The sequence below is a fragment of the Eublepharis macularius genome, chromosome 2 (assembly GCF_028583425.1).
Source record: "Eublepharis macularius isolate TG4126 chromosome 2, MPM_Emac_v1.0, whole genome shotgun sequence".
Taxonomy (NCBI): domain Eukaryota; kingdom Metazoa; phylum Chordata; class Lepidosauria; order Squamata; family Eublepharidae; genus Eublepharis; species Eublepharis macularius.
Window position 1 is genome coordinate 158,353,854 of NC_072791.1, and position 24,161 is coordinate 158,378,014.

The 24,161-nt window shown below is 42.4% G+C and overlaps 1 protein-coding gene across 7 annotated transcripts in view; it reads left to right on the forward strand.

Annotated features, from left to right (window-relative positions):
• BIN1 (bridging integrator 1) overlaps positions 1 to 24,161 on the forward strand; it is a 152,735-nt gene that overhangs the window by 93,020 nt on the left and 35,554 nt on the right. For 5 of the 7 annotated variants that reach the window (XM_054970205.1, XM_054970211.1, XM_054970207.1 and 2 more), the window contains exons 7-11: positions 10,168 to 10,253; positions 10,528 to 10,603; positions 12,530 to 12,612; positions 16,959 to 17,003; positions 20,540 to 20,690. In XM_054970205.1, the coding sequence (XP_054826180.1) occupies positions 10,168 to 10,253; positions 10,528 to 10,603; positions 12,530 to 12,612; positions 16,959 to 17,003; positions 20,540 to 20,690 (441 nt within the window). The remainder of the gene's footprint in view (positions 1 to 10,167; positions 10,254 to 10,527; positions 10,604 to 12,529; positions 12,613 to 16,958; positions 17,004 to 20,539; positions 20,691 to 24,161) is intronic. The other 2 variants (XM_054970206.1, XM_054970210.1) reach the window with 1 other exon arrangement.

Here is a 24,161-nt window from a genome sequence, read left to right on the forward strand (position 1 = left end):
GTATGTCCTTCTGCCCACTCAGAAGCTCTCCCACTACCTGCAGTCAACAGCTGCCCTCACCCTTTCCTCGATGGTGCTGTACACAACTAGGAGTTACCAGGAATGCTGATGTTTTGTGCGCCACCACATGCCCTTAAGGTTGTCCGGTCCCCTTACCCTCCAGGCGGGAGACCTGGCTCTTACCTTTTGGTGCTCCCAGGCTACGCGATGATGTCACTTCCGGGAAGTGACATCATTGCACAATCTACATGACGCCCGGGGAGCACTCCTGTGCTCTGCAGCAGCCCATTGTACTGCTGGGCAGTACAATGGGCTCTGAAATGCGCCTGCACTCCGCAGCAGCCTGATTAGGCCCAACATGAACCTGAATCAGGCCAGTGCTGAGCCTGGGAGCACTGATGGGCAGTACAATGGGCTCTGGAGCACTCCTGTGCTCCACAGGTGTCCAAAACAGACCCTATCCAGGCTGAATTGGGCTGCCATGGAGCCTGGGAGTGCTGCTGGGGCAGTGCAATGGGCCCTGTAGTGCTCCTGTGCTCTGCAGCAGTCCGAATTGGGCCCGTTTTGGGATGAAATCGGCCTACTGCAGTGTGCGGGAGCGCGCTGTGCCACCATGAAGTATGCCCTGGGAGGTGCATTACCCCACCTTTTCCTCTGCCGGCCAGGTAAGCGGGGGCAGGGGGTGGAGGGTGGGAGCAGTGGATGCCCCACCCCCAGCAGGGGATTGGCAATCCTATATGCCCTTCTTCAGCAGCACTAGGCAACTTATGCAACTGGAAGTAGAGGTGACAAGGAAGGAGATTTGTGAGTAGTGAGCCAACAGCAGTGGGCCCCATTAGAAGCCATGGGCCCTTGCAGCTGCCCCCTTGCAATGTGCTAATGTTGGCTGTGTTGTTAGGCGTGGTTTTTGCTGAACTTGTGACTCTGGTTTTCTCTGTGCTGGTCTTATGTCAATGTAAAAACATAGGCCTCTTTAAAAAAGTGCTTCCACAGGGGATCACACGTGAAAGATTTATGATGGGAATCACACGAAGCCTCTCTCTGATTCAACTCTCTTTCCCCACCCCATGATTATTTATAAGGAAAATATTTATATCTCTGAAATGATTTCCTTTCCATAGCATCTGAAAAAGTTTCTAGTGAGCATCTAAATGGCTTTAAGTATAGAAGTCTTCCCAGTAATGGCCTGTTCCATCTGCTCCCTTTCACATGCTGAAATCCCCTTTCACCTGCTGCTTAACTTCCCAGTTCTCTGATCACTGTTCTTCTCTCCCTCCCCAGCCCATATTTCCTGGGCTTCCAAAGGGAGAAAAAAGATTCCCTACAGACTATCCTAATCCTTGAACATATGCCTGCTCCCCTACCCCTGCTCTCTATAGCTAAGCATATGGCTAGTCGAAGAAAGACAGTGGAGAGGCAGCTTTCCCTCCAGTCTTCCTTTCTTGAATTCCTTCAGAGCTGCATGGAAATCATCATGACCTGCAAACTTCATCCACAGTATGGACATCCTATTTGGCATCTCATCTTCAAAACTACATAGACGTCCAACACTTTTGCCTTTCCCACACCATGGGGTTTTGTAATTGGATCTTGAGCAAGTACTAGGAGGGCTTCCACATGTGTTGGGAGGCTCCTTCTGCTTTGGATTAGAAGTAGGGCTGTGCTATGAAGCTTTTTGCCAGCAAAAATGGAATCCAGCCAGGTATCCATAAGATTCATGAGTCGTATGGGTTGGAGCTATGCAATAAACCGATAAAATCTGCAATTCGTTACTGGACCCCAGCTTGCGTTGGTGGAGGGAAGCTGTATTTTGGCACTTATACTCTTAGGCACACTTGGGGAAATAGATGATGCAACTGGCAGATCACGAGGGACGGAATAACAGAGGAAGAGGTATAAAAACTCTTTAATGACAAGCTGGAAATAAATCATTGCCTTGGCTGGGAGGAACCAAATTTCTTGTGTGTTCCTGAGAAACTCATTTTTAGTTTCCTGTGGCTGGACAGTAAATGCATTTTTGTTTGCAAATTGGGAGTTTCATCCATGTGTGCTCTTGGATACTTAGTGGTTAATATTTGACTATTCAAACCACACAGAGAGCTATTAAAATGTCTGCATCTATCTCAGCTTCATCTAAGAAGAAGAATGGATTAATTTTAGAAGAGAATGTGAAATAGTAAGCGTAATGAATCCTTACATATTGGTTGATTTGGGATCTCCTCCCCTCCCCCAACACACGCACCATTTACTAGGTGTATAAAAAAAGAATATAGATTGAATACAAGTTTGAGTTTGTAGGAATAGTTTGGTTTTGGATAGATAAAATGAACTGGAAAACAAGACTTCTGAAAATAAGAATTTAGAAGTATCTCCAGTTCTTTTCATGTTGCCAGCATCTGATGTTATTAGAAAGCTTGCCCTGAGTTATTTAAGAAAAATTGACAGAAAAGATGCTTCTTTTTGGCCTGATTTGTAGTAGAACTGCCCAATTGACTGTGTCAAATTGGTTTAAGTTATACCAATCTGTTGATAAGATTCCAAATTAAATAATCTTGTTACTGCAGCTGCAAATGCCCTGAATTTGTACAAATTTCATGTCCACATCTTAAATCTCTTTCCTGTGTTTCTATAACGTGCTTCTATAAGTCCAGTACATTCCATGCCTTGAACTCGAATATTTAATATATACACAAGGAGTACTTATCTCTCCATGACCAATAGAACTGGCTCCCATTTACCTTTGTCCTGAGGTATGTGATTCCATTGGCCTGTTTTCAGAGCCACCTTAATGAGTCTTGGTCAACAATGTTGATTTATGGGGAAGAATGCCAGGCTAGATTTGGTTTTTCAAACTTGTAGCGTTGATGAAACAAACTGTAGATATAACAGACTTAGCTACAAGCTCTTTTTCCAAAGACCTCTGGGAATCCTGATTTTTTTGGGCTGGTGGTGGAAGATTGGTTGGTTAGAGATTAATCTTCATTTGGGGAAAGAGAGATTCTCAGAGTCATGTGCTTGAGGGGCCATGCGAGCAAACTGGAATTAAACTGATTACATTTGCAGATTGCATAGAGATTCCCACTGAACTAGGCATTGTGTAGACATCACACTAAACCATGTTTTATAAACTGTAGTTTGACTAAGCTGTAGTTTAGTGTCATGTTTGAATGCTGTTTTGGGTTAACAAGCAGGCCAAAAACCAAGATTTTTAGTAAGATTGGTATTCTGGCTTGAAAATCCTGATATATATGAATTCAGTTTAGTTATTACTTCTCAGTGGTAGTAAGTCTGGTTTTGTTCTACTTTGACTGGTAGCACTATCCCCAGGGCATAGTCACAGCTGCACTTTCCTCCTGCAGTTGGCTCTCAACAACAACAACAACAACATTTGATTTATATACCACCCTTCAGGATAACTTAACATCCATTCAGAGCAGTTTACAAAGTATGTTATCATTATCCCCACAACAACAATCACCCTGTGAGGTGGGTGGGGCTAAGAGATCTCCTAGAAGCTGTGACTGACCCAAGGTCACCCAGCTGGCTTCAAGCGGAGAAGTGGGGAATCAAATCCGGTTCTCCAGATTAGAGTCCTCTGCTCTTAACCACTACACCAAACTGGCTCTCCCAGTAGTAGTAGCAGAGAAATCAGGATTTCCAAGCAGACCTTTTGTTTTGATCATGCACTGCACTAACTGTGGTTAGTTCAATAAATAGAAGTTTAACTGTTTAATTATGATGTCTGAATGCAGCTACTACCTTCTCAATATAGCTGTCACTAAGCCTCCCATTCTTTTCTACGACTGATGACACAGCTTCTATGTAATTCTTTGTCTTATTGCTTCCCCACTTTTATGAGAGAAAGAAAAAAACAATTTGAGCATCGCTTTTTAGGTAGGGTTTGTAATCGTCAGGAGAGGCCTGGGGTTCTGGAATTACAACTGATCTTCAGACTACAGAGATCCGTTCCCCTGCAGGAAATGGCTGCGGTGGATTCTATGGTATTATATCCCCACTCAGTCTTCTGCCCTCCCCAGATACCTTCCCTCTATCTCCAGAATTTTTTACCTAAGCTGGAGCCCGAACCTTCTTTTCTGAGTGGGGGGTGCTCTAGGCCAGGGAACTGGCCTGCTGCTGATCTCTCTGGGCTAGATGATCTTTATGATACATTTTACAGATGATAGTCAGAATGGCTCTACCTCTTAATGTAAATGTAGCCATGCTCTTGGTTTTTCACTATCTACACTAGTGGCCAAAATTGTGGAAACCTTTTGGAAAAAGTGTATTTTTGAGGTTTGATGGCTCATAACACCACTTTTTTTTGAGTAATACCATAAAATTATATATCAATGGAAAGATAATTTAATCAAGAATGTAATGCAGTAACTTTTATGAAGGAAGTTTTTTTAGAACAGTAGTTATAAAGAAGAAAATTGAAACACACAGAAAAAATGAGTTATACAACAGTTCTCACCATGGCTGATTCCGCACACATTGGATAATGCACTTTCAATGCACTTTATCAATCGTTTGAAGTGGATTTTTTGTTCCGTACACAAAAAAGTCAGTTCCAAATGATGTATAAAGAGGATTGGAAGTGCATTATCCAACGTGTGTGGAATCACTCCATGTCAGTTGATACTTAGTTGGGTAACCTTTTGCTTTAATTACGGCCTTACAACGCCTTCCCATGGAGTAAACCAAGTTTTTTAGTTCCGCAGCAGTTATAATGTGAAACCACGATTGAGTTATTGCTTCTATTAATTGCGGTTTATTTCTGGGTTGCTTCTCACTAACCAGTTTCTTTAGTTGGCTCCATAGATTTTCAATGGGGTTAAGGTCTGGGCTATTCCCAGGCCATTCCAACAGTGGAATATGATTATCTTGAAACCACTTTTTGCACACAGCAGCAACATGACATGGAGCTGAATCTTGTTGAAATACAAATGCTTCATTATCTTGGAAAAGATCACGTGTGGAAGGCTTCAGTTTGGGCTCAAGTATTTCATTTATGTATTTTGGGGCATTTATATTGCCATTTATCATGCAAATTCTGCCCACACCTTTTGATGTCATACAACCCCATATCATATCACTAACTGGGTGTTTCACGGTAAGTGTAATGCAATCAGGATGCAAATCTTCTCCGATTCTTCTTCTCACGTATTTTATGCCATCACTACCAAACGGAGTTTTTGGTCTCATCACTCCAAATAACACTGTCCCATTGTTCCGCTGTCCAGTTAACATGGCTTTTAGCCCAGTTTGATCTTTTCAACCTTTGTTTGAGAGATAACAATGTTTTTTTTCGTGGAATTCTAGCATTAAGACCAAATTCCTCCAGTCTGCGCTGAACAGTCCTTGCACTCAACTTCACATTGAATTGCGCCATTTCGTTCTGTATACACCCCAATGATTTTCTTCTGTCACCTAGGCTCAGTCTCTCAATTCTTCTATCATCCCTTGCTTGTGTGCACCTTTTCCTGCCTTTACCAGTCTGGTTTTGTAGTGACTGAGTTGCCTTAGACCTCTTCAGAAATTTAGAAATGCCACCTTTGGTTAAGTTTCCACCAATTTTTCTTCTAATTTCTTCATAACTGTAGCCTTGTTCACTTAGTACTATTTTACATCGCTTTCTGGGTGACGAGTCAATTCTTTGCACCATTTCTTTAATTTTATTACGTTTTACAAGCTTATGAGCCATCAAACCTCAAAAATGCACTTTTTCCAAAAGGTTTCCACAATTTTGGCCAGTAGTGTACAATATGCCCATTCTTTCTTTAGAGTCTGATAGCAAATGTTGGTGGGTAGACAAAGCCTGCTGCCCCTGACAAAATGAAAGCTGAAATACAGACACTTCTAAAAAAAGTTAGAAAGGAGAGCCCTACAGGACTACGGCCTAAATACAGTTACTACTCCAGCAGTATGCTCCGTTTTGTAATGTGTTCTGTGTTCAGGGTGTTCGGGGGTGGATGGAGAAGGACTACTTAGCACAGCAAATTCCTGCTTTCCTACACTACTGCATTGAAATGCTGACTAAAAGCAGGACTGATGCTTTTGCTTCATGGAATAAGTGTAGTACAGCAGCCTCGGGGCAAGCAGACTCTTCCCTGCTTATACATTGAGATTCAGATTTCACTGGAGTGTCTAATGTTTAATCAAAGAATCCTCAAACCTGTTTCTTTTTTTAAAAAATCTGCAAGTAGATTTGAATGGGAAATTTAGTTTCTTGGTAGTGTTTTAGATAATTTCCAGTGGTATTTGTGATACAGGGGTGGCTTACATGATTTTCATTCTGTTTTTTTCTGACTTAGCTATCAACTGATAGAATGGCTTGGGTGGTAGGAGATAACAATTTCCGCTATGAGGGCCTGTCTTTAAACATGAAATGCATGGCTTGTGGAAATGTTCCTGTGCCATAAAAAGATAGTATGGAAAATAACCTTTCTATATTACTGGGCTAGCAATTTCCTCCTAAAGCACCAGGAAAGATTCAGTCTTCCATTCCCCCTTTCCATTACTGAGCTACTGTTCTGCATTAGACCAGGAGTCTGTCTTTAATTGTATTTATTATCAGCATCTTGGCAGTGCTTTAGACAATGCTACTCATAATTTTAAATTGTAATAACAGAAATGGGTTTTGGGGGACAGTATCCTCTGGCTGGTTACCACCAGTGGTGGTGCAAACCCCATAGAGAAGCCATGGGATCTTGATTGGACCTCAGAATCCTTTCCCTTTTTTCATTTCTAGAGTGAACGTTGCCTTGGATGTTTTTTTTCCTCATAACGGGATGTCACAATTAGGGCTTAGTCACATAGATTGCTTTTCTAGATGGTTTTACTTGCACAGTTTTCCCTCCTGAGGAGCACAGAAGCAATTTAGTACAGTAGAAATGACAATGGGATTAAGACAGCCGCCCTAAGTGCTCCAAACCATAACCTTGCTACTGAATTCTGGTTATTGGTTAATTCAGCCAATAAGTATATTGTTTTTTTGAATCTGACACAATATTTAGTAATGTTTCTACCATTAGCCTCCTGGACATATGCTCCCTGTACAATCTCCCTTGGGACAGGGAGCCCAGATCTCTTTTTACAATAGTTTCTGAACACCAGTCCATGACAGTGATGTATTCTGTAAGCAGTCCATAAAGGCTTGTGACCTTGTGACATTCCTGCTTTTTATGGTTGGATATAAGCAAGCTGCTTATGTTTGTTTTCCTGCTGTGACAAGTAACTGGATTGATCCACTTATGGAATAGAATAGAACGTTCCATAATAGAACCTTCAAAACTGAATGTTTTCAGGCACTGCTTTCAGTCTGCTTGGCTCTTTAAGTTTCCTGGTGGTGGCTCTAACTTAGTGGTACTCACTCTGTGGCTCATGGAGAGCCACACTCACAATCACCAACAACTAAAAGAGCCGCATTTACTTCAATCCCTGAAATGATACCTGCACCCTAGGAAGGCTTGTAGCTCATTTGTTACTCTGGCAACAGCTGTTTCAAGGTGGGGAACTATTTGCCAACCACAGGCTTTACCAGGCAAGGGCCTTGCCTAGTTTTCTGAAACATGGGGCAGGTTCCAAAATGGGAAACAGTGTTCAGTAGAGCCATGTCAAAAAAAGAGCCATATATGGTTCCAGAGCCACTGAGTGGGTATCACTTCAGAACATAAGAGGGAGGCCCTGCTGAATAATAACCCAAGGTTTATCCAGTCCAGCATCCAGTTTCCAACGATGATCAGCCAGATGTTTTCAGGAAGCCCTCAAACAGGGTATGCATACAGCAGCTCTTCTCTATTTGCTCTGTGACTGGTTTTTAAAGGTATATTGCTTGTCAACATGGAGGTTCCACTGAAGTCTCCTGGCTTCATTGATAGTCCTGTCTGGCATGAATTAACATTTTAAAAGCCATCTTACAGCAGCAAATTCCATACATTAATGCAACACTTAAGTGTTACACCAAGAAATGCTTTCTTCTAACTGTCCTGAATCTATTGCGATTCATTAAGAGAGGGAGAAAAAAATGTTCTGCACTTACATTCTCCAAAACATGCAGCGTGTTATCCAGATCCCCACACCCCTTAGCCATCTTTTTAATTAAAAAAACCCTTGAAACCTTTCATTGCAAGTAAGTTGCTCCAATCAACTGATCACTTGGGTTGCTCTTGTTCATATTATTTCCAGTTCTACAATATCCTCTAAAATGGTGTGATGAAATCGGTGTGCAGTATTCACAGAGGGATCATCAACTTCACATTGATTTGAATGTTGCACTGTCCCCAACTTTCCTGGATACCTGTGCAGGGGTATCATAATTTTCATTGGTTTGTGGGAGATTAGTTGGAATTTGGGGGGAAGAAAGTTTGGGGGGTTGGATGAGGGTCAAGTTGGCTGATGTGACATAGTAAGAAATCGCTAGCTGAATAAACATGTTTGGTCCTGTGACTACACATCAGAATTCTTACAATTATTGGGTGGCAAGATAGGGAACTGGGAAGGGGAGAAAAGTATGACTATGTGTAATAAATGGAACCATTAAGTCATGTGTGAGGTTGGTGTTAACAACCTGGGGATCCCTGTTAGAAAATTGTTGGTTTATCATAAAAGCTAATATCTGTTCCCATTTGTTATCCATGGGTCCTATTCAGAATTCTCAGATAGGCAATCCTGACAGACTGTTGTCCATTATGGAGTGTCGGTCACCTTCTCCAAACTATGAAGAGGGAAGAGCATCACGTTACTGTGTGATTTCTCCTCATCACTTATGGTCTGAATTAGTGCTGTCCTCAAGTGGCCATCTTACAAGATGAAGAATAGTTCCTTATTTCAGAATGTCTCATCCTATATGGAAATCTCCTGCTCTAGGACATTCTGAGGTTTAAAAAACAAACAAACTTATCCTAGCAACCTAAGCTCATGTTTCTGTTTCAATTAGAGATGGGCATGAACTGAAATTTGAACCAAAGTTTGTGACGAATCAGGCCAGTTTGTGGTTCTCAAACCGGCAGTTCATCAGAGCCCATTTTTGATGAACCGCCATGAACTTTAGGCTGGTTCATTTGGTTCGTTTTTTGGTTTGTCACTGCAGACAGCCTGGCGCTGATCAATCAGTTTCCTAGACAACAGAGGATGGACTTCCTGCAGACCTTCTGCCGACCTGGATGTGTCACGAACAAACCAGTTCGTGAACCAGGGCAGGTTCGTGAAAGTTCGTGGTTTGTGAACCACGAACTGCATGGTTCGTTTTTTCCCCTGGTTCATGCCCTTCTCTAGTTTCAATACATGTGAGATTATACAATGTAGCGTAGCAGAAATCTACCACAGAAACGCTCTGTGTCACATGCAGAAGGTGGGGGCACAGCAGGCTAGGGGTGGGATGTTGATCCATGGTGACTCTCACAAACTCCTCAGGAAACAAGTGGCCAGTAAACAGCTTTCATTCCACTTCAAGTACTGGGTACAGCATCAGCCAGGCATGGCTCCTGGGGAATTCTTTCACTACTACCTCCACACTCATCCAACCTAGTGCCTCCTCACTCCAACCACACCAGATTCCTCTGGACTACTTCCTTTAAGCTCCTCCCCAACATTTGGACCTGCCCCCAAATAGCCCCTCCCTATGGTACTGATTCCTGGCCATACCCACTTTGCTCGTTCTTCAGCCCAGGCTTGTATGTTTGTATCAGGCCTTGCCAAGGTTAGGTCACTTAAGTCCTCCAGTCCTTCTCCACCTTTGGCTGGCTTGGGCTGTAAACCCCCAGGTTACAATGGGGTTGCAATGGTTCTAAGGCTAAGAATTGTTTTGAACATGATTCAAACTGACATTACTGAGATGTCAAGAAACAGGAAGGGCAAATTGCCTATGCTTCCTACTCTTTCAGCCTCTTCATCATGTCCAAAGAAATCACTGGACATTTTCTCACTTTTGTTTATTGGGCTTTCCTATGCCTATTGTAGGCCATGTCCAGACATGGAAAAAACCCTTCTATTATATAGAGGTGAATTGTGGGAGACGCTTGGGAAATACATCTGTAAGAAACCAGTTTGCAATAGTCAAGAAGACCATAGGCAGTTCCCATTTAAAGAACATACAGTGAGCCCATCCCTCCCTCTGACAAGTGTTTCTATATGGACTGTGCTGATTGGTCTCTCTCTCTTCTCCAGGCCGAAGAAGAGTTAGTAAAAGCTCAGAAGGTATTTGAAGAAATGAACATTGATCTTCAAGAAGAACTGCCTTCACTGTGGAATAGGTGAGCTCAGGAGGCAACTCTGTAGCTTGATAATGCATTTACTTCTTGGAGTATGAAAGAGATTTGGGGCTTATTTGGGTCCAGTAGAAGACCAATCTATTGCAGTCCAGTGAAGGTAATATGATCTGCTCCATCATGCTTACCACTATGGTCCTGTAAATGCTTGACTGGATGAATTGGAAATGTGTAAGTATTGGGGTGGGATGGGCATCTACAATATATTTTTGAACCATCCTTAGGGCTCAATTAACTTGTACTATGTTTTGTTTACCAGCCGTGTTGGATTTTATGTCAACACATTCCAGAGTATTGCAGGCTTAGAGGAGAACTTCCATAAGGAAATGAGCAAGGTAAAGATGAATGACACACTTACATAATTGATAAGACTCCTGGATGTGTGACTCCCTCCCCAATGTTCTTAATTGCTTTAGCATGCCTGACTGCATCACTTTATGGAGCTCTGGAATGTTTCCACAATTTCCAACTTCATTTTACAGTCTTTCACCTAATTTGTATCATTCTTTGGGGCACCTTTAAAGTAAGTCATTATTGTGTTTGGTCTTGTTCCCTCCATTTTTTTTTTAATCAATCGGTGAATTTTTCTTTGTGTGTGCGTGAGTGTGTGGAATCTTAGCTGTAGCATGTTTACTGATACTATTGTTCTGCATAATTCCTTTGAGTGAACTGATAACAAAAAGACCTCCTTAATAGCACACCTTTAAGAAATTATACACTTGCTTTAGAAAACAAAATGTCTCTGTGTGGGAGTTCACTGAAAGTGACTCTGCCACTAGGGTCTACAGGTTTTCGGTGTTCTATGAGAGATTTTGCACAAATTCTGCAACAGGGAATTACTAAATATCAAGGTGCCAAATGCAGAATAAAGAAATTATGCACTCCCAGTTGAAGTTCCAGAAATATGCATTATCCTGGTTTGGAGTTTACATTTTTGTGGTAGGAAATAAGCAAATAAAAGAGTTTGGAAGGGATGCTGAAGGCAATAGAAATAGCATATCAAACATACGGGGGTGAAAATACATTAAATTTCTTACCAGTTCTGTCATCCTCATAGTAGAAGATGGAACTGGGAAGTATTGCTTCAGTCACATTCTTATTTATACTCTGTACTGGTTTGTACCAGCATGCTTTTATCCCAGGTACATCATCTGCTTAGGTCCCCCACAGAATGAGAAAGAAAACGTCCATGGAATTGTAGCATCTGTCTGTATTTTTTCTTTATTTTGTTTTATATCTTGCCTATCTGACAGGGAACTAAAGACTGTGTATGGCACATACTGTTCCAGATACTCTCACATCCACGCACTGGCCAGACTCACATTTGTTTAGTTTCAGAAAGGCTTTTGCACTATATGCATCCCACTGTGTTCTGGGTCTCAAAACCAGAGCCTCTGGTTATGGCAGAGGTTATTGGTTTAGTCCCTAGCATTTCTGTAGAAGTTTGGTGATGGCTACTGAATTCTATGCCTGTTTGTGCAAAGGTGGAACATAACATCTAGTGGAGTCACTCTGTCCCTTAAAGTGGGTCATTCTCTTACTTAAAGTGAGTTTGGCACACTGTAGCATGTTGTGAGGCAAACTTTTGGACAGCCAGCTATTACTTAGTAACAAGGTTTTGTATTCTGTTTTCCCTTGGCAAAAGTTACATGTGTGAAGGTTTTCCTTTCTTAGGAGATTTCTGTATTTTATTAGAGTTGGGGCTAGAGAGGGTCAGTTGAATTGCTGCCATGACAGGCACATGTCTGTCGGCATGGATGAAATTCCTCCTCCTTCCCCAGTGTGGATCGTAGACTTGGCCCAAAGTCTTATATTTTTTTCCCCACACACACACTCTGGTTCCATAGTAACCGAGTCTGCAGTTACAGGCAAGGTTCGTAGTTGCAGATGGGAAAAAGAGCAGAAGGAAGGCATTAGTTCCCAAAGAGAAACAAAGACCCTGTGTTGACGCAAGGGATCAACAATAGCACAAGTGTGTGGTTAGAGGGGCAGAGTAGAATAAGGACAGGAAACAGAAGAAACATGAGCTGAATTTGTTGGGTAAATGAAATACTGATTTTGCTCATGTAGCACCTGTTTCTGTATGTCTGTGTCTGTGAGGTCGAAGAAATTGGAACAAGACCATTTCTCTTTATGCAGTGCCCTCTTCCTGGGGCTATTGGTGTTATGCATTTCTAATGTAGACTCTGAATCTTCTTCTTCTTCATTTGTATTAACATTCAATCTTCCTTGTTCAGCTTTTTAAATTTTGTTTGTTTCAGTTGAACCAAAACTTGAACGATGTCCTTGTGAGTCTAGAGAAAGAGCATGGAACCAGCACCTTTCCTGTTAAAGCTCAGCCAAGGTTAGTAAACACTGACCAATTAATTTTTCTTAAGGAATAGGAGAGAATCACCTTGCATTAAGCAAGATGGGCTTGCGGTGTTTGTGTGTATCTTACAGTGGGAAGTGTCTGCAGTCGAGGCTCTTTGAGGTTAAATGGAAGGATAACACTGTTCTTCTAACTAGGCCCTTCTTCTTTGCACTGGTTGCTATTTCTGTCTGCTGCCATCCGATCGACTCAAGAACGGAGCCACTCAGTGCCTTCCTCTCTGTACTGTTTTGGAGCCATCCTTTCACTGTCTCCCAGCAGGCCCCAGACATCCAGTTCTTAACATGCACTGGATATTGTGAACCCATATTGAAAAAGTACTTTTTGACCAAAAAGCACATTATTTTATATACTTTATTTTTAATATCTGAAGAGGAGAAAGATGGAGAGAATTCACAAGAAAAGGGGAGAAGTGGCATCCATGTGCTCTTACATAGCGGGAGTTCTCAGTGATGGCTGCCACTTTTTTCCTGTTCATGTGCCTCTAATAGCGGACTGACAGAGGAGTTTAGTGACCATAGCTTTCCTGATGGGAAGATAAGGAATATACTGACAGGCAAAGCTTGGGCCGCTATATTTCTGTGTACTAGGCTGCTGTTTAAAGGTCCACTTCTAAAAGTGCCAAACTACTTCTCAGCTGTGGGGCCCTATGACTCCATCAAACAGTTTCTATTATCAAAAAAGGAAGTGAGACATCTCTTCCACGCTTGGAATTTTAATTTAATTTAATTTAATTTAATTTAATTTAATTTATTATATTTATATTCCGCCCTCCCTGCTTTCGCAGGCTCAGGGCGGATAACAAATACAAACATGTTTAAAAACATTTAAAAACATTAAATAATACATTTAAAAACATTTAAAAACATTAAATATAACAATTCATGCTGCCCAGTGGTTCATACATGCCTCTGTGTTTGCATAGGGGTGATGGTTTAACCCCCCCTTCACGGGGGGGGGCGGGCACTGCCCGGCGTTAGCCATATGCCTGGTGGAATAGCTCTGTCTTACAGGCCCGGCGAAATGCAAGCAAATCTTGCCAGGCCCTTGTCTCGCAAGACAGAGCATTCCACCAGGTCGGGGCCAGGACTGAAAAGGCCCTGGCCCTGGTCGACGCCAGGCGGGCCTCCCTAGGGCCAGGGACACTTAAAAGATGTTTTCCGCCAGAGCGGAGAGTCCTCCGGGGCTCATATGGTGAGAGACGGTCCCTCAGATATGTCGGTCCCAGTCCGCGTAGGGCTTTGTAGGTTAACACCAAAACCTTGAACCTGATTCGGTACTCCACTGGCAGCCAATGCAGCTGGCGTAGCACCGGTGTAATATGCTCCCACACCGGTGCTCCAGCAATGACCCGCGCTGCTGCATTCTGTACCAGCTGTAACCGCCGGATCAGGCCCATGGGAAGCCCAGCGTAGAGCGCGTTACAGTAATCCAACCTAGAGGTGACCATTGCTTGGACCACTGTAGTCATGTCACGGGGAGACAAATAAGGGGCAAGCTGCCTGGCCTGCCGAAGATAATAAAAGGAAGACCTGGCAACTGCAGTGATCTGGTCCTCCATCTTCAAGGAGGAATCCAGAATCACCCCCAGGCTCCTAACCCTCGGGGCCAGTGTAAGTGCTGCCCCATCAAGTGTAGGAAGCTGGGGTCCCAAAGCCATCTCCCCACGACCCACATACAGGACCTCCGTCTTCGTGGGATTCAATTTCAGCCGACTTTGTCTCAACCAACCAGCCACAGCCTCAAAAGCACGCTCCAGGGCATCAGGGGCCGATCCAGGCTGCCCGTCCAACAACAGATAAAGCTGGGTGTCATCCGCGTATTGGTGACACCCAAGCCCGAGACTCCGCACCAGCTGGGCGAGGGGGCGCATATAGATATATATTTAGATTTAGTATACATTGACAGAATTAACTCATGAGTAAATGCATTTAGGATTGCATTTAGTTTAAAAGGAAGACAATTTCTTAGGATCGTCTTTAAGAAAAAAAGTTACTCTTTTAGATGCGCAGGCAGTTCTTCTGCTGCTGTCTTACCCCTTTCTCCATGCAGCTATTGCATGCAGGTTTCTCCCCCCTTTCCTTTCCTTTCCTTTCCTTTCCTTTCCTTTCCTTTCCTTTCCTTTCCTTTCCTTTCCTTTCCTTTCCTTTCCTTTCCTTTCCTTTCCTTTCCTTTCCTTTTGAGGAATATATATGGTATTAGGCAGTTGTGACCTTATCTGTACCAAAAAGAGGAGTTGTGAAGTTGCAAAGATGGCGTATTTACTAAATCATTGAGTGAGAAGTTGGACTCCAACTCTGATTTGTACTAATTGGACATTCTTGTTCTAGAAAGAAATAAGGAAATAAGGAAGCTTAGGTGTTGATGAAGGAACAAGTCAAGCACCATCATCCATTTCTGTTTTTCAAAGAACTCCCTACCACTTTTCAGCCAATCTGTCATATTATTCTTTGTGAAAGAAATTAACTGTGTCTTTGTTTGCTAAGGAAATCAAAACAATTTTATAGCTAGAGGGATTTGTTGTCATTATATTGTTATTAATTTAATTGTTTTATTTTATTTTATTGTATTGAATTTCTTGTTGGGGTTAAATGTAAATAGATGCTCTCTCTCCTCCTTCTCAAAGCTTTAACAGTTAAGGGGAAGGTAGGCCTCACTAACTGGATGAGGTGGCCTCTGGCTGTCACCCAAATGCATGAGTGATGAAGCAATTTGGGAACTTGGACTCCCAGCTGCTCTGAGTCCCACATGCTGTGTGAGCAGTAATGAGATAAATGTGCCAAACGGCATTCAGGAAAAGATAACTGGGGCTTAGGTGCGCTGCTTTAGGAAAGCAAATGGAGGTTAGTGTGGTATCGTCACCTACTGCTTTGCATATACTCTTGTGCACATTCACTCTGTTGCACAGATGTTTTCAAATGTGAAATTGATGATAATTGTCTAACCAACCTCAATGGTCTGGTGTTTCTTAAGCTCTTACATAAAATATTAGCTTGAGACTCATGGTTCAATTACTATTACCAAACCATATATATATGCAGTTCGTGCACGTGCGTTGTACATCATCAGATATGTTTATCTCCCCTCCATTTTGACTTTTTAGAATTTTTAACTCTAAATGTAATAAAGGGGTTTCCTTGCACACAGATAACTGTGTGTCCTTTAATAAGCTAGTTGAAGTGAAGCTGACAAAGCTGCCCAGATGGAAGCTCTAATTAGGTAGTGAACAGTAAAATGGGATGCATGGATCTAAGGTTCAGCTGGGGAGCAGGGCACAGCAACCAAATGTGGTATTAATCCTCTAAAAAAAAATATGGTAAAGGTAGCTGCATGTCATCTCCCTACCCCTGACAGGGCAAAAGCAGTTGGTACGGTAGTTGCACACGGTAGTTGGGAAGTTCCCCTTTCCTCTTGCATTGTGACCCCAATCTGAACTGGAGTTCCGTTTCAAAACAGTGATGTGCCTCTCACTTCTAGAGTTGCATCTGTTTTGGCCCATAGATTTATTTTTTTAACTTCAGCTTGGCTTGCTCCAACTGCTTTGATTTAGCGAAAGGTTCTTGAAATTTTAGCACTTCAATTTCAATGCAATCCGTTTTAGCTCTGCCATAATGGAAGCATTGCATTTATCCTGAGAAGGGGTGTTTTTTGTCCTGTTACTCTTGCTGTGAAGTTTGCCAACATGACACTGATTTGAATCCAAAGGAGTCTTGTGATAAGCTTTGTGAGGTGATGAAAAGGGAAGATTTTGAGGCATGTGGCCTCTCCGATACTGTACAAAGGATATGAGTAAGAAAATTAAGGTTTTTTTAAAACGTATGTATGTATCTGCAGTTTAAACATACTATGATCCATCTCTTTGGCCCCACCAAGGACTTTAAATATTACATTAATGTTGTGGGTCTCATAGTGTTAATGTATTTTTACAGGTGATCAAGATTCCTTGGAGTATTCTTATTGAAGACTCACACTAGTAAAGAACTTGCAAAGGGCAACGGGCAGCCCCTGTGCAAATCCATCCATGAAGATGGGGCACTTGGCTCCCCCCCTTCTCCCTCAACTTGCACCATTCACACTGTGCTTTCTGTTACAACTTTTAGGGGGCTAGAGGGAGAGATGGTGATAAGTAGTGTGCAAAGGAAAGGAAGGAGCCCTTTCTTTTCTGAGAGTGCCTAATGGATGCTTCTTTACAGAAAAGGTTCAATATCCATCTTATGAAGTCTCGAACAGGCTTATCTGATGTATAATTGGTTAAGTGCATGTTAGCTTAGTTGTGTTATGTTGTAACAGAGATCATTCATGTGTGCCATCCTCAACAGAAAGAAAACTAAACTGTTCTCCAGACTGAGGAAAAAGATGAGCAGGTACTGGTATGGCGAGCTGCATTCCCTGAAAGCTCTGATCTGGATGTTAAAGTTCAAAAACGAGACTGATGTCTAACAGCATAGTGTATTGTTAACTTGGTGGCTGGAATGGAGTTCCTTGCATGGTTTCATCTGTTCTGCCTTGGAATTATTTTGGGATCTTTGTGTGTCTGAATAATCCAAATAACTTGCTTTAAGTCTTTGTTCTAATCTCCTTCCTGTTTTTGCGCCTCAATTAAAAGTCCAGGTTTTTTTTTTTTTAGTGGACCTTAAAATGAAGATTCTGTATGTTTTCCAAAAGTATCACTGGAGGGGAGGGATAACAGTAATATCTTCCTGTCTGCTCTTACTGTGCACACGTTCTACAGAGAATTGTTTAACAGAGCAGTTCTCTGTAATGGGCAATCACCTGAAATGCAGAAATCAGCAGGTGAAGTTTCTTATGGCATGGAGGTAAATATTATCATGTGCTAATGTCTGTATGGAAAGGAAGGCAGCATGGTGTAGCCTGATCTTATCAGATCTTGGAAGCTAAGCAGGGTCAATACTTGGATGGGAGACCACCAAGCAAGACTCTGTGGAGGAAGGCAATGGCCAACCACCTCTGCTTCTCACTTGCCTTGAAAGCCCCTTGCTGGGGGTTGCTGTAAGTTGGTTATGACTTGATGGCACTTATGCATGCATGCAATGTCTGTGTATTAAGCTCTTTTTTTCCAAAGGAGCTACTATGAGAGTCAGTTTAAAAGATGGTGACCCCAGTCTGAAGAAATTGACATCTGGCAGTACCAGTTAAGGAGAAGAAAACTCAAATGTGTAAAATGCCCAGCTCTATATCTCAGTGCAGTCTGTGTGTCTGTAGAAAGTTGCTGTTTTGATGTTTTGTCAGAGAGTTTTACATACCAGGTTTATTCTATTTCATATCAAAAGGGCACAAGGAAATTACAGTTCTACCACTGTCTCTGTTATTTATCTAGTCTGGTGGATTTGCCTCTTCCACAAAACTTTTTTTCCTTCTAGAAAATTGTTGTAAAGTTTATTTCTGCCTTCTTTCCCCACACCCTTTCTTCTTCTGTCATATCCTAGAATAACATCAATTGTGGTTTTCACTTGTGAAGAGAAGCAAAATTAATTCTTTGTAGAATTTATGCTTTGTAGAAATTATGTAGCCTTCAAAGAAGCCAGTTCATTCATATATTAATTAGTTTGTTAGACAAATTTGTGTAGTGGGATGTATTCCTGTATGTCTCTGAACTGAGAGAGCTCTCAGCATTGCCCTTTGACCATCTTATGGTGAAGCTCTCTGTGTGCCCTCGGGTTGCCTTTTGAAGCTTAAATGTCTGGAATTTTGCTGAATAAGATCCCAGTGAGAGAAAATAAGGCAACTGGGCAGAAATAGTCGTGGCTGGGTGATGGTGGCTTTGCATCTGATCACTTGCATCTTTACATTCCGTGTAATCCACCACCAGGCAAATAAGCCGTAAGAAGTATACATTCTTAGAAATTGGTCTTAATAAGTTAAGAGGAATTTACTTCCTGATAAAAATGCAGCCATTGATAGGACCTAAATATTTTGTTTCAATTTCTTTAGTGAGAGGATTTTTGAAGAGATCAAATGTTGCATTTGAAGAACACAAGTAGAGCCTTGCTGGATCAGACCCACAGTCCATGTAATCCAGCATCCCGTTTCACACAACAGCCAACTAGGAGCCCTGGAGGGCAAAGAAACCAGAACTTTTTCCTGATGTTGCCTTCTTGTATTCAGAGATTGTTGCCTCTGGATGTGTAGGGTTCCCTTAGGTCTTCATAGCTAGTGGCTATTGATGGACCTATTCTCCGCCAATCTGTCTAATCCTCTTTTAAAGCTATCTGTGCTTGTGGCCATGCAAGCCAGCTCAGATACTTAAAAAGACAAAAACACCCAGGGGGTACAGTGCAGCTTCTCTGCTGTCTTCTTTAGGCTCCTTCGTTATGTACAGCTTTAGTGTGAAGTCTATTGGTGTGTGCTTCTCATGGATATTGAGTGACTTTGGGGTTTTGGTGGTTGTGGTAGCTACTGTGCAACACAGAATAACAACACCAACAACATTTGATTATAACTGCCCTTCAGGACAACTTAATGGCCACTCAGAGTATGATGAGGTTGATGTTCTCGCTTCATATACTGGACACACCCTGTTTACATTTAACCAGTATTTTAATAAAATGAAATTCTCCATTGTTGAAATAATAGGCTCTACCAGGGCTCATTTTGAGGGGGAACGTGTAGGAATGCAGTTCTGGCAGTTCTCCCAAGAGGTCACGTGCCAGGTGGCCCTGCCCACCTGCTTTTTGGTCATTTGGGGCCTGTTTTGGCCCGGATCAGAGCCAAAACAGCCCAGGTGAGGTTGGTGCCGGGTGGGAAAACCCTCCCCTGCCTGGCACCGACCTGGTCCTGGCCATTTCAGCCCCATTTCAGCCTCCTTACTGCAGCCCCCTGACTCTCATGGCTATTCCTTTGCTCAGGTCTAGCAACCCCGGGAATGACTTTTCTAGGGTCAAAAAGGACTGCAGAAATGAACACAGGAAAATGGCCGTATCAGGTTGGCCATTTGGGGCCCATTGAATCAGTGCCTGGTGAGGGAACCCTCCCCTGCCTGGCACTGACCCAATCTGGGCCGTTTTGGGCCCGATCAAGGCCCAAATGTGCCCCAAATGACCATTTTGGGCCCATTTCGGCCTGGATCGGGCAGTTTCATCCCGAATTGGGGTGAAAACAGCCCTGATCGGGCCACTGCCAGGTGGGGGAACACTCCCCCATCTGGCAGCAGCCAAATCCCATCCATTTCAGGCCCGATCCTGGCCATTTGGGCCCCTTTCAGCCATTTAGGGCCCAATTCGGGCCCCAAATGGCCAGGATCGGGCCCTAAACAGCCAGGATTGGGCCCAAAATGGCCAGGATTGGGCCTCTGATGGGTGGTGGATCACTCTTCCACTCAGCAGCGGCCCAATCCTGACCATTTTGGGCCCTTTTTCTGCCATTTTCAGCCCCTTTTTGCCATTTTGGTCCCAATTTTGGCCCTGAATGGCCAGGATTGGGTCCAAAACAGCCAGGATAGGTGATGTCAGGGGGTGTGGCATATGCAAATCAATCATGCTAATGACACACTTCTGGTGATGTCAAGGGGCATGGCATATGCTAATGAGTTATGCTAATGAGTTCCAGCAGCTCTTTTTTCTACGAAATGACCCCTGGGCTCTACCAATTTACTACATGAGCTATCATTGTGGGCCAGGTACTAATCATCAGCACACTTCTATTCCCACAGAAAGGAAGCCCTCATACCAAATATCACCAGGCACTAGATCTCCTCATATGTTCTAGGAGTGATGTATTGTTATTTAACACTCTTGGTTTTCCATTCTCATCTAGCATACACATTGAAAAGTTCCAAGCAAGGAATGTTTCTGCAGTATTCCTATGCCAAGTCTCCAAGAAATACAATGACTCATTTAAATGTTGATTCTGAACCCTCTCTCTCTTTCTCTTTTTTCTGCAGTGACAGTACCCCTGCAAAAGCAAACAAAACCCCCTCATCTCCACCTGATGGGACTCCCATCACTAGCCCTGAGACCAAGGCAATCAACCATGAGCCAGAGCCGTCCACCCTGGAAACACCTGGGGGAGGCATCCCTAAGTCTCCGTCTCAGGTAGTGAAGGATGCTGCTGCTGCTTTGTTTTATGTGGAGATGCAAATTCACCTCTTTCCTACTTGGGTTTTTCTACTGACTATTTTATATAGAACAATTGTCTTCTCTCCATTCTTCTTCAGTTCTAGACAGCAGAAGCTTCCTGGGTTTCTTTTAATGTTGTTCTGGTTTAATGCAATGTCTTTGACTAGAAATGGACTACAGTAGTTCTTCAGCATATATATATATCAGGCAGGACTAGGCTTTGTCTGTTCTCTTCTAGGTCTGGTAAATTACTGTATGTAAAAGCAGAAGAGGTGTGGCTAAGAGAAGAAAGCTGGTTGCACAGCACAGCATCCTGACAAACTCTAGAAATAGTGAAATGGCAATCTATGAAACCACGCACTTCATAGGATAAGGAAGATAATTTGATGTTTCAAAAACAGCGAGTGGTTTTGTTAGTTGGAAAAGGTGAATTAAATAAGTAGGTAAATCAATTGACTTAGATATAAGATAAAGACAAAAGTGCTAATTTCAAGAGTTCTGGTCCTCATAGTTTTGTGTGGGCTGCTCTTTGAAATTGAGTATGGCAAAAAAAAAAAACCCTACAGACTTCATCCTGTAAGGATAAAAAATCCTGTTTTTTTGTGTGACCCACTATGTGTTCACAATGACAGAGTGAAGCTCTGTTGCAGAAGTATACCAGTCACACAAGTGAGGCATTAGAAAGGATAGACCTACAATAATAACGTGAACCCTCTGTCTGGAAATCTGGATGCTTGTTTGTATTTTCATTGTGATTCTCCCAGAAGCAGAAGTTTCGGTGAATTCCTAACAGGAAGGGATAGTAGCATCTCAGTAGTTACAGGAAAAAACGCAAACTCAAGTCAGGCCTAAAAATATTTGTATTATTTTCTAATGTATAGACCTGTGTATGAAAAATATGAATTTTTAAATTCTTGCTGGCCTGTTAACTTTCTCAGATATAATGTGTGAATGACTTTTATTTGTTGTTCATGTTGCCATACACAGGCATTTTTTTCTCCTTCCTCTTAAAACACCAAACTGTGAACAGAGAATTTTGAGCAGTCAGACAATGATATAGGTATCATTTTTTTAATTTGATTTTTTTAAAAATTCTGAACTCTGAACCAGATTGGTACTCAGGAAGGCTGAATTATACTGTTGCTTGCTGAGTTATACTTGTGGGGTATATAAATGCAGGGTATGTTCTATAACTTTTAGTGAGACTGTAGACTGATGCAAAGGCAGTCTGTGAGAAGGAATTTTCCCAATGGAGGACAGAACAATTGAAAATGGAACACACTGGACAGGGCTTTTTATTAAATGTACAGGCCTAATCCAAGATGGAAAGCGCATTTAGTGTAAGACCAGCCTCTCTGGAGGAAAGAAAACACTTAGTGTCTACTTATAAGAATTAGGCCCAGCTAGCAGGTATTTAGACACAGGTTAGAAATGTTAAAATTCGGGTGTCAAATCCAGCATTCCAATCTGAAAAGTCGAAAAGAGTCCAGTAGCACCTTTAAGACTAACCAACTTTACTGTAGCATAAGCTTTCGAGAATCACAGTTCTCTTCATCAGATGCATGGAGGGTAAGAAGAAACTGGTCAGATATATAGGTGGAGAGGGGAGGGGGGAGCAGATTCAATCAATAGCTTCTGATAATGGGATCAGTTGGCTTCTGATAATGAGATAACCATTCATAGTCTCTATTCAATCCAAGCCCGACTGAATCAAATTTACATATGAATTCCAATCCAATGGGAAGCTGCTGAATTGGAATTCATATGTAAATTTGATTCAGTTAGGCTTGGATTGAATAGAGACTATGAATGGTTATCTCATTATCAGAAGTAACTGATTTCATTATCAGAAGCCAACTGATCCCATTATCAGAAGCTACTGATTGCATCTACTCCCCCCTCCCCTCTCCACCTATATATCTGACCAGTTTCTTCTTACCCTCCACGTGTCTGACGAAGAGAACTGCAATTTTCGAAAGCATATGCTACAGTAAAGTTGGTTAGTCTTAAAGGTGCTACTGGACTCTTTTCAATTTTGCTACTACAAACTACCACGGCTAACTCCTCTGAATTTGAAAAGCATCTTCTTAGAAAGTTTTGGGGTGCTTTCTGACACAAGCTTCAGTTGAATAGAGCAAGTGGAGAATAGCCACAGCTCCCTTTTAAAAGTTGACACCTGACCCCAGTTTTTTAAGGGTGGGTGGGTGGGTGGGTGGGAAAGTTGAAGAAACTAAGTCCCTTCACTTCCCTTCCAAACAGCTCATTTAACTTTCTCATGTGGTTAAATTGTGAAGGACAAATGCTCCTATGTTGTCTTTTGAAATGCCATTAATGGATACATTTTCATACAGGCCCTTGACATTGTTCAAAAATGTTGCATCACTTCTGCCCACTGTCACACTATTACTAGGAGGCGATAGGCATAGCTTACGTGTCATTGCTTCCCATGGTGCCAGGGCTCAGCTTCATCAGAGAAAATTCATTGGATTGGTCAGAGAACCTCTCTTTGCATCAATCACCTGGTCCGTCTTTCACTTTGAGGGAGGGCAGAGCAAAAGATGTTAATGTTTGAAAGCTGCTGACAGGCACAGAGCATCTTAACCCCAGCTCACCCTGTTCCTCTGCCTCCCTCCTTCTGGCCTTGTGTGACTACCCTGTGGAAACCTTTGTCCACTTTCAGTTCTCAGCACACAATCTGACAAGTACTAGCACTCTTCATGGGATTTTCATGCAGGACAATCCCAGGAGTTTGAAGAGGTCCTTTCATTGCGGTGCACCACTAGTCTTGTATCTTTCCTGCTCTGCATACCATTAGAAAATGACATGCTTTCATAATGCTGGCAAGAAGGCCTTGCATGTTCAAGACTTCCTTTAATAAGAGAAAATGGCAGGTTGACTGAGAGTCTCTCTACATGAGACACACCGGGATGCTCAAGTGTAGGGAGATGCAATGTTAGCTGGGAAGTGTAGTTTAAAAAGACAGAGCCAGCGAAAATTGTTCCTCAGAGGGTTTGTTAATTTCATCTTTGGCTCCCGGAAGCCTCTATCAATTTCATCTTCCCTTTGGGGAGGTGAAGATAAAATTAACAAACCCTCTGAGGAGCAATCTCCCCCAGCTCCGTCTTTTTAAACTACCCTTCTGTAGGTAGGTGAAATTTAAACTACACTTCCCAGCTAACGTTGCCTCTCCCTACATTTGAACATCCCCGTGTGAGATATCTCGTGTAGAGAGACTCTGAGCTGTTCTCCTGGTTACCTGCATCCCAGCAGTTTTGAAAGAGATTCCCTTTCTTATGAGAAGGCAAATCTGAATGGTTGCTTGGTTGTGAAATTACTGCAAAAATCCACCAAACCTGAATTATAATTATTATAATGAGGTGAGTGTGCATGGCTGAGGCAACAAACAGTGACATACTAAGCAGTAATTACTGGACTTCTTCTGCACTT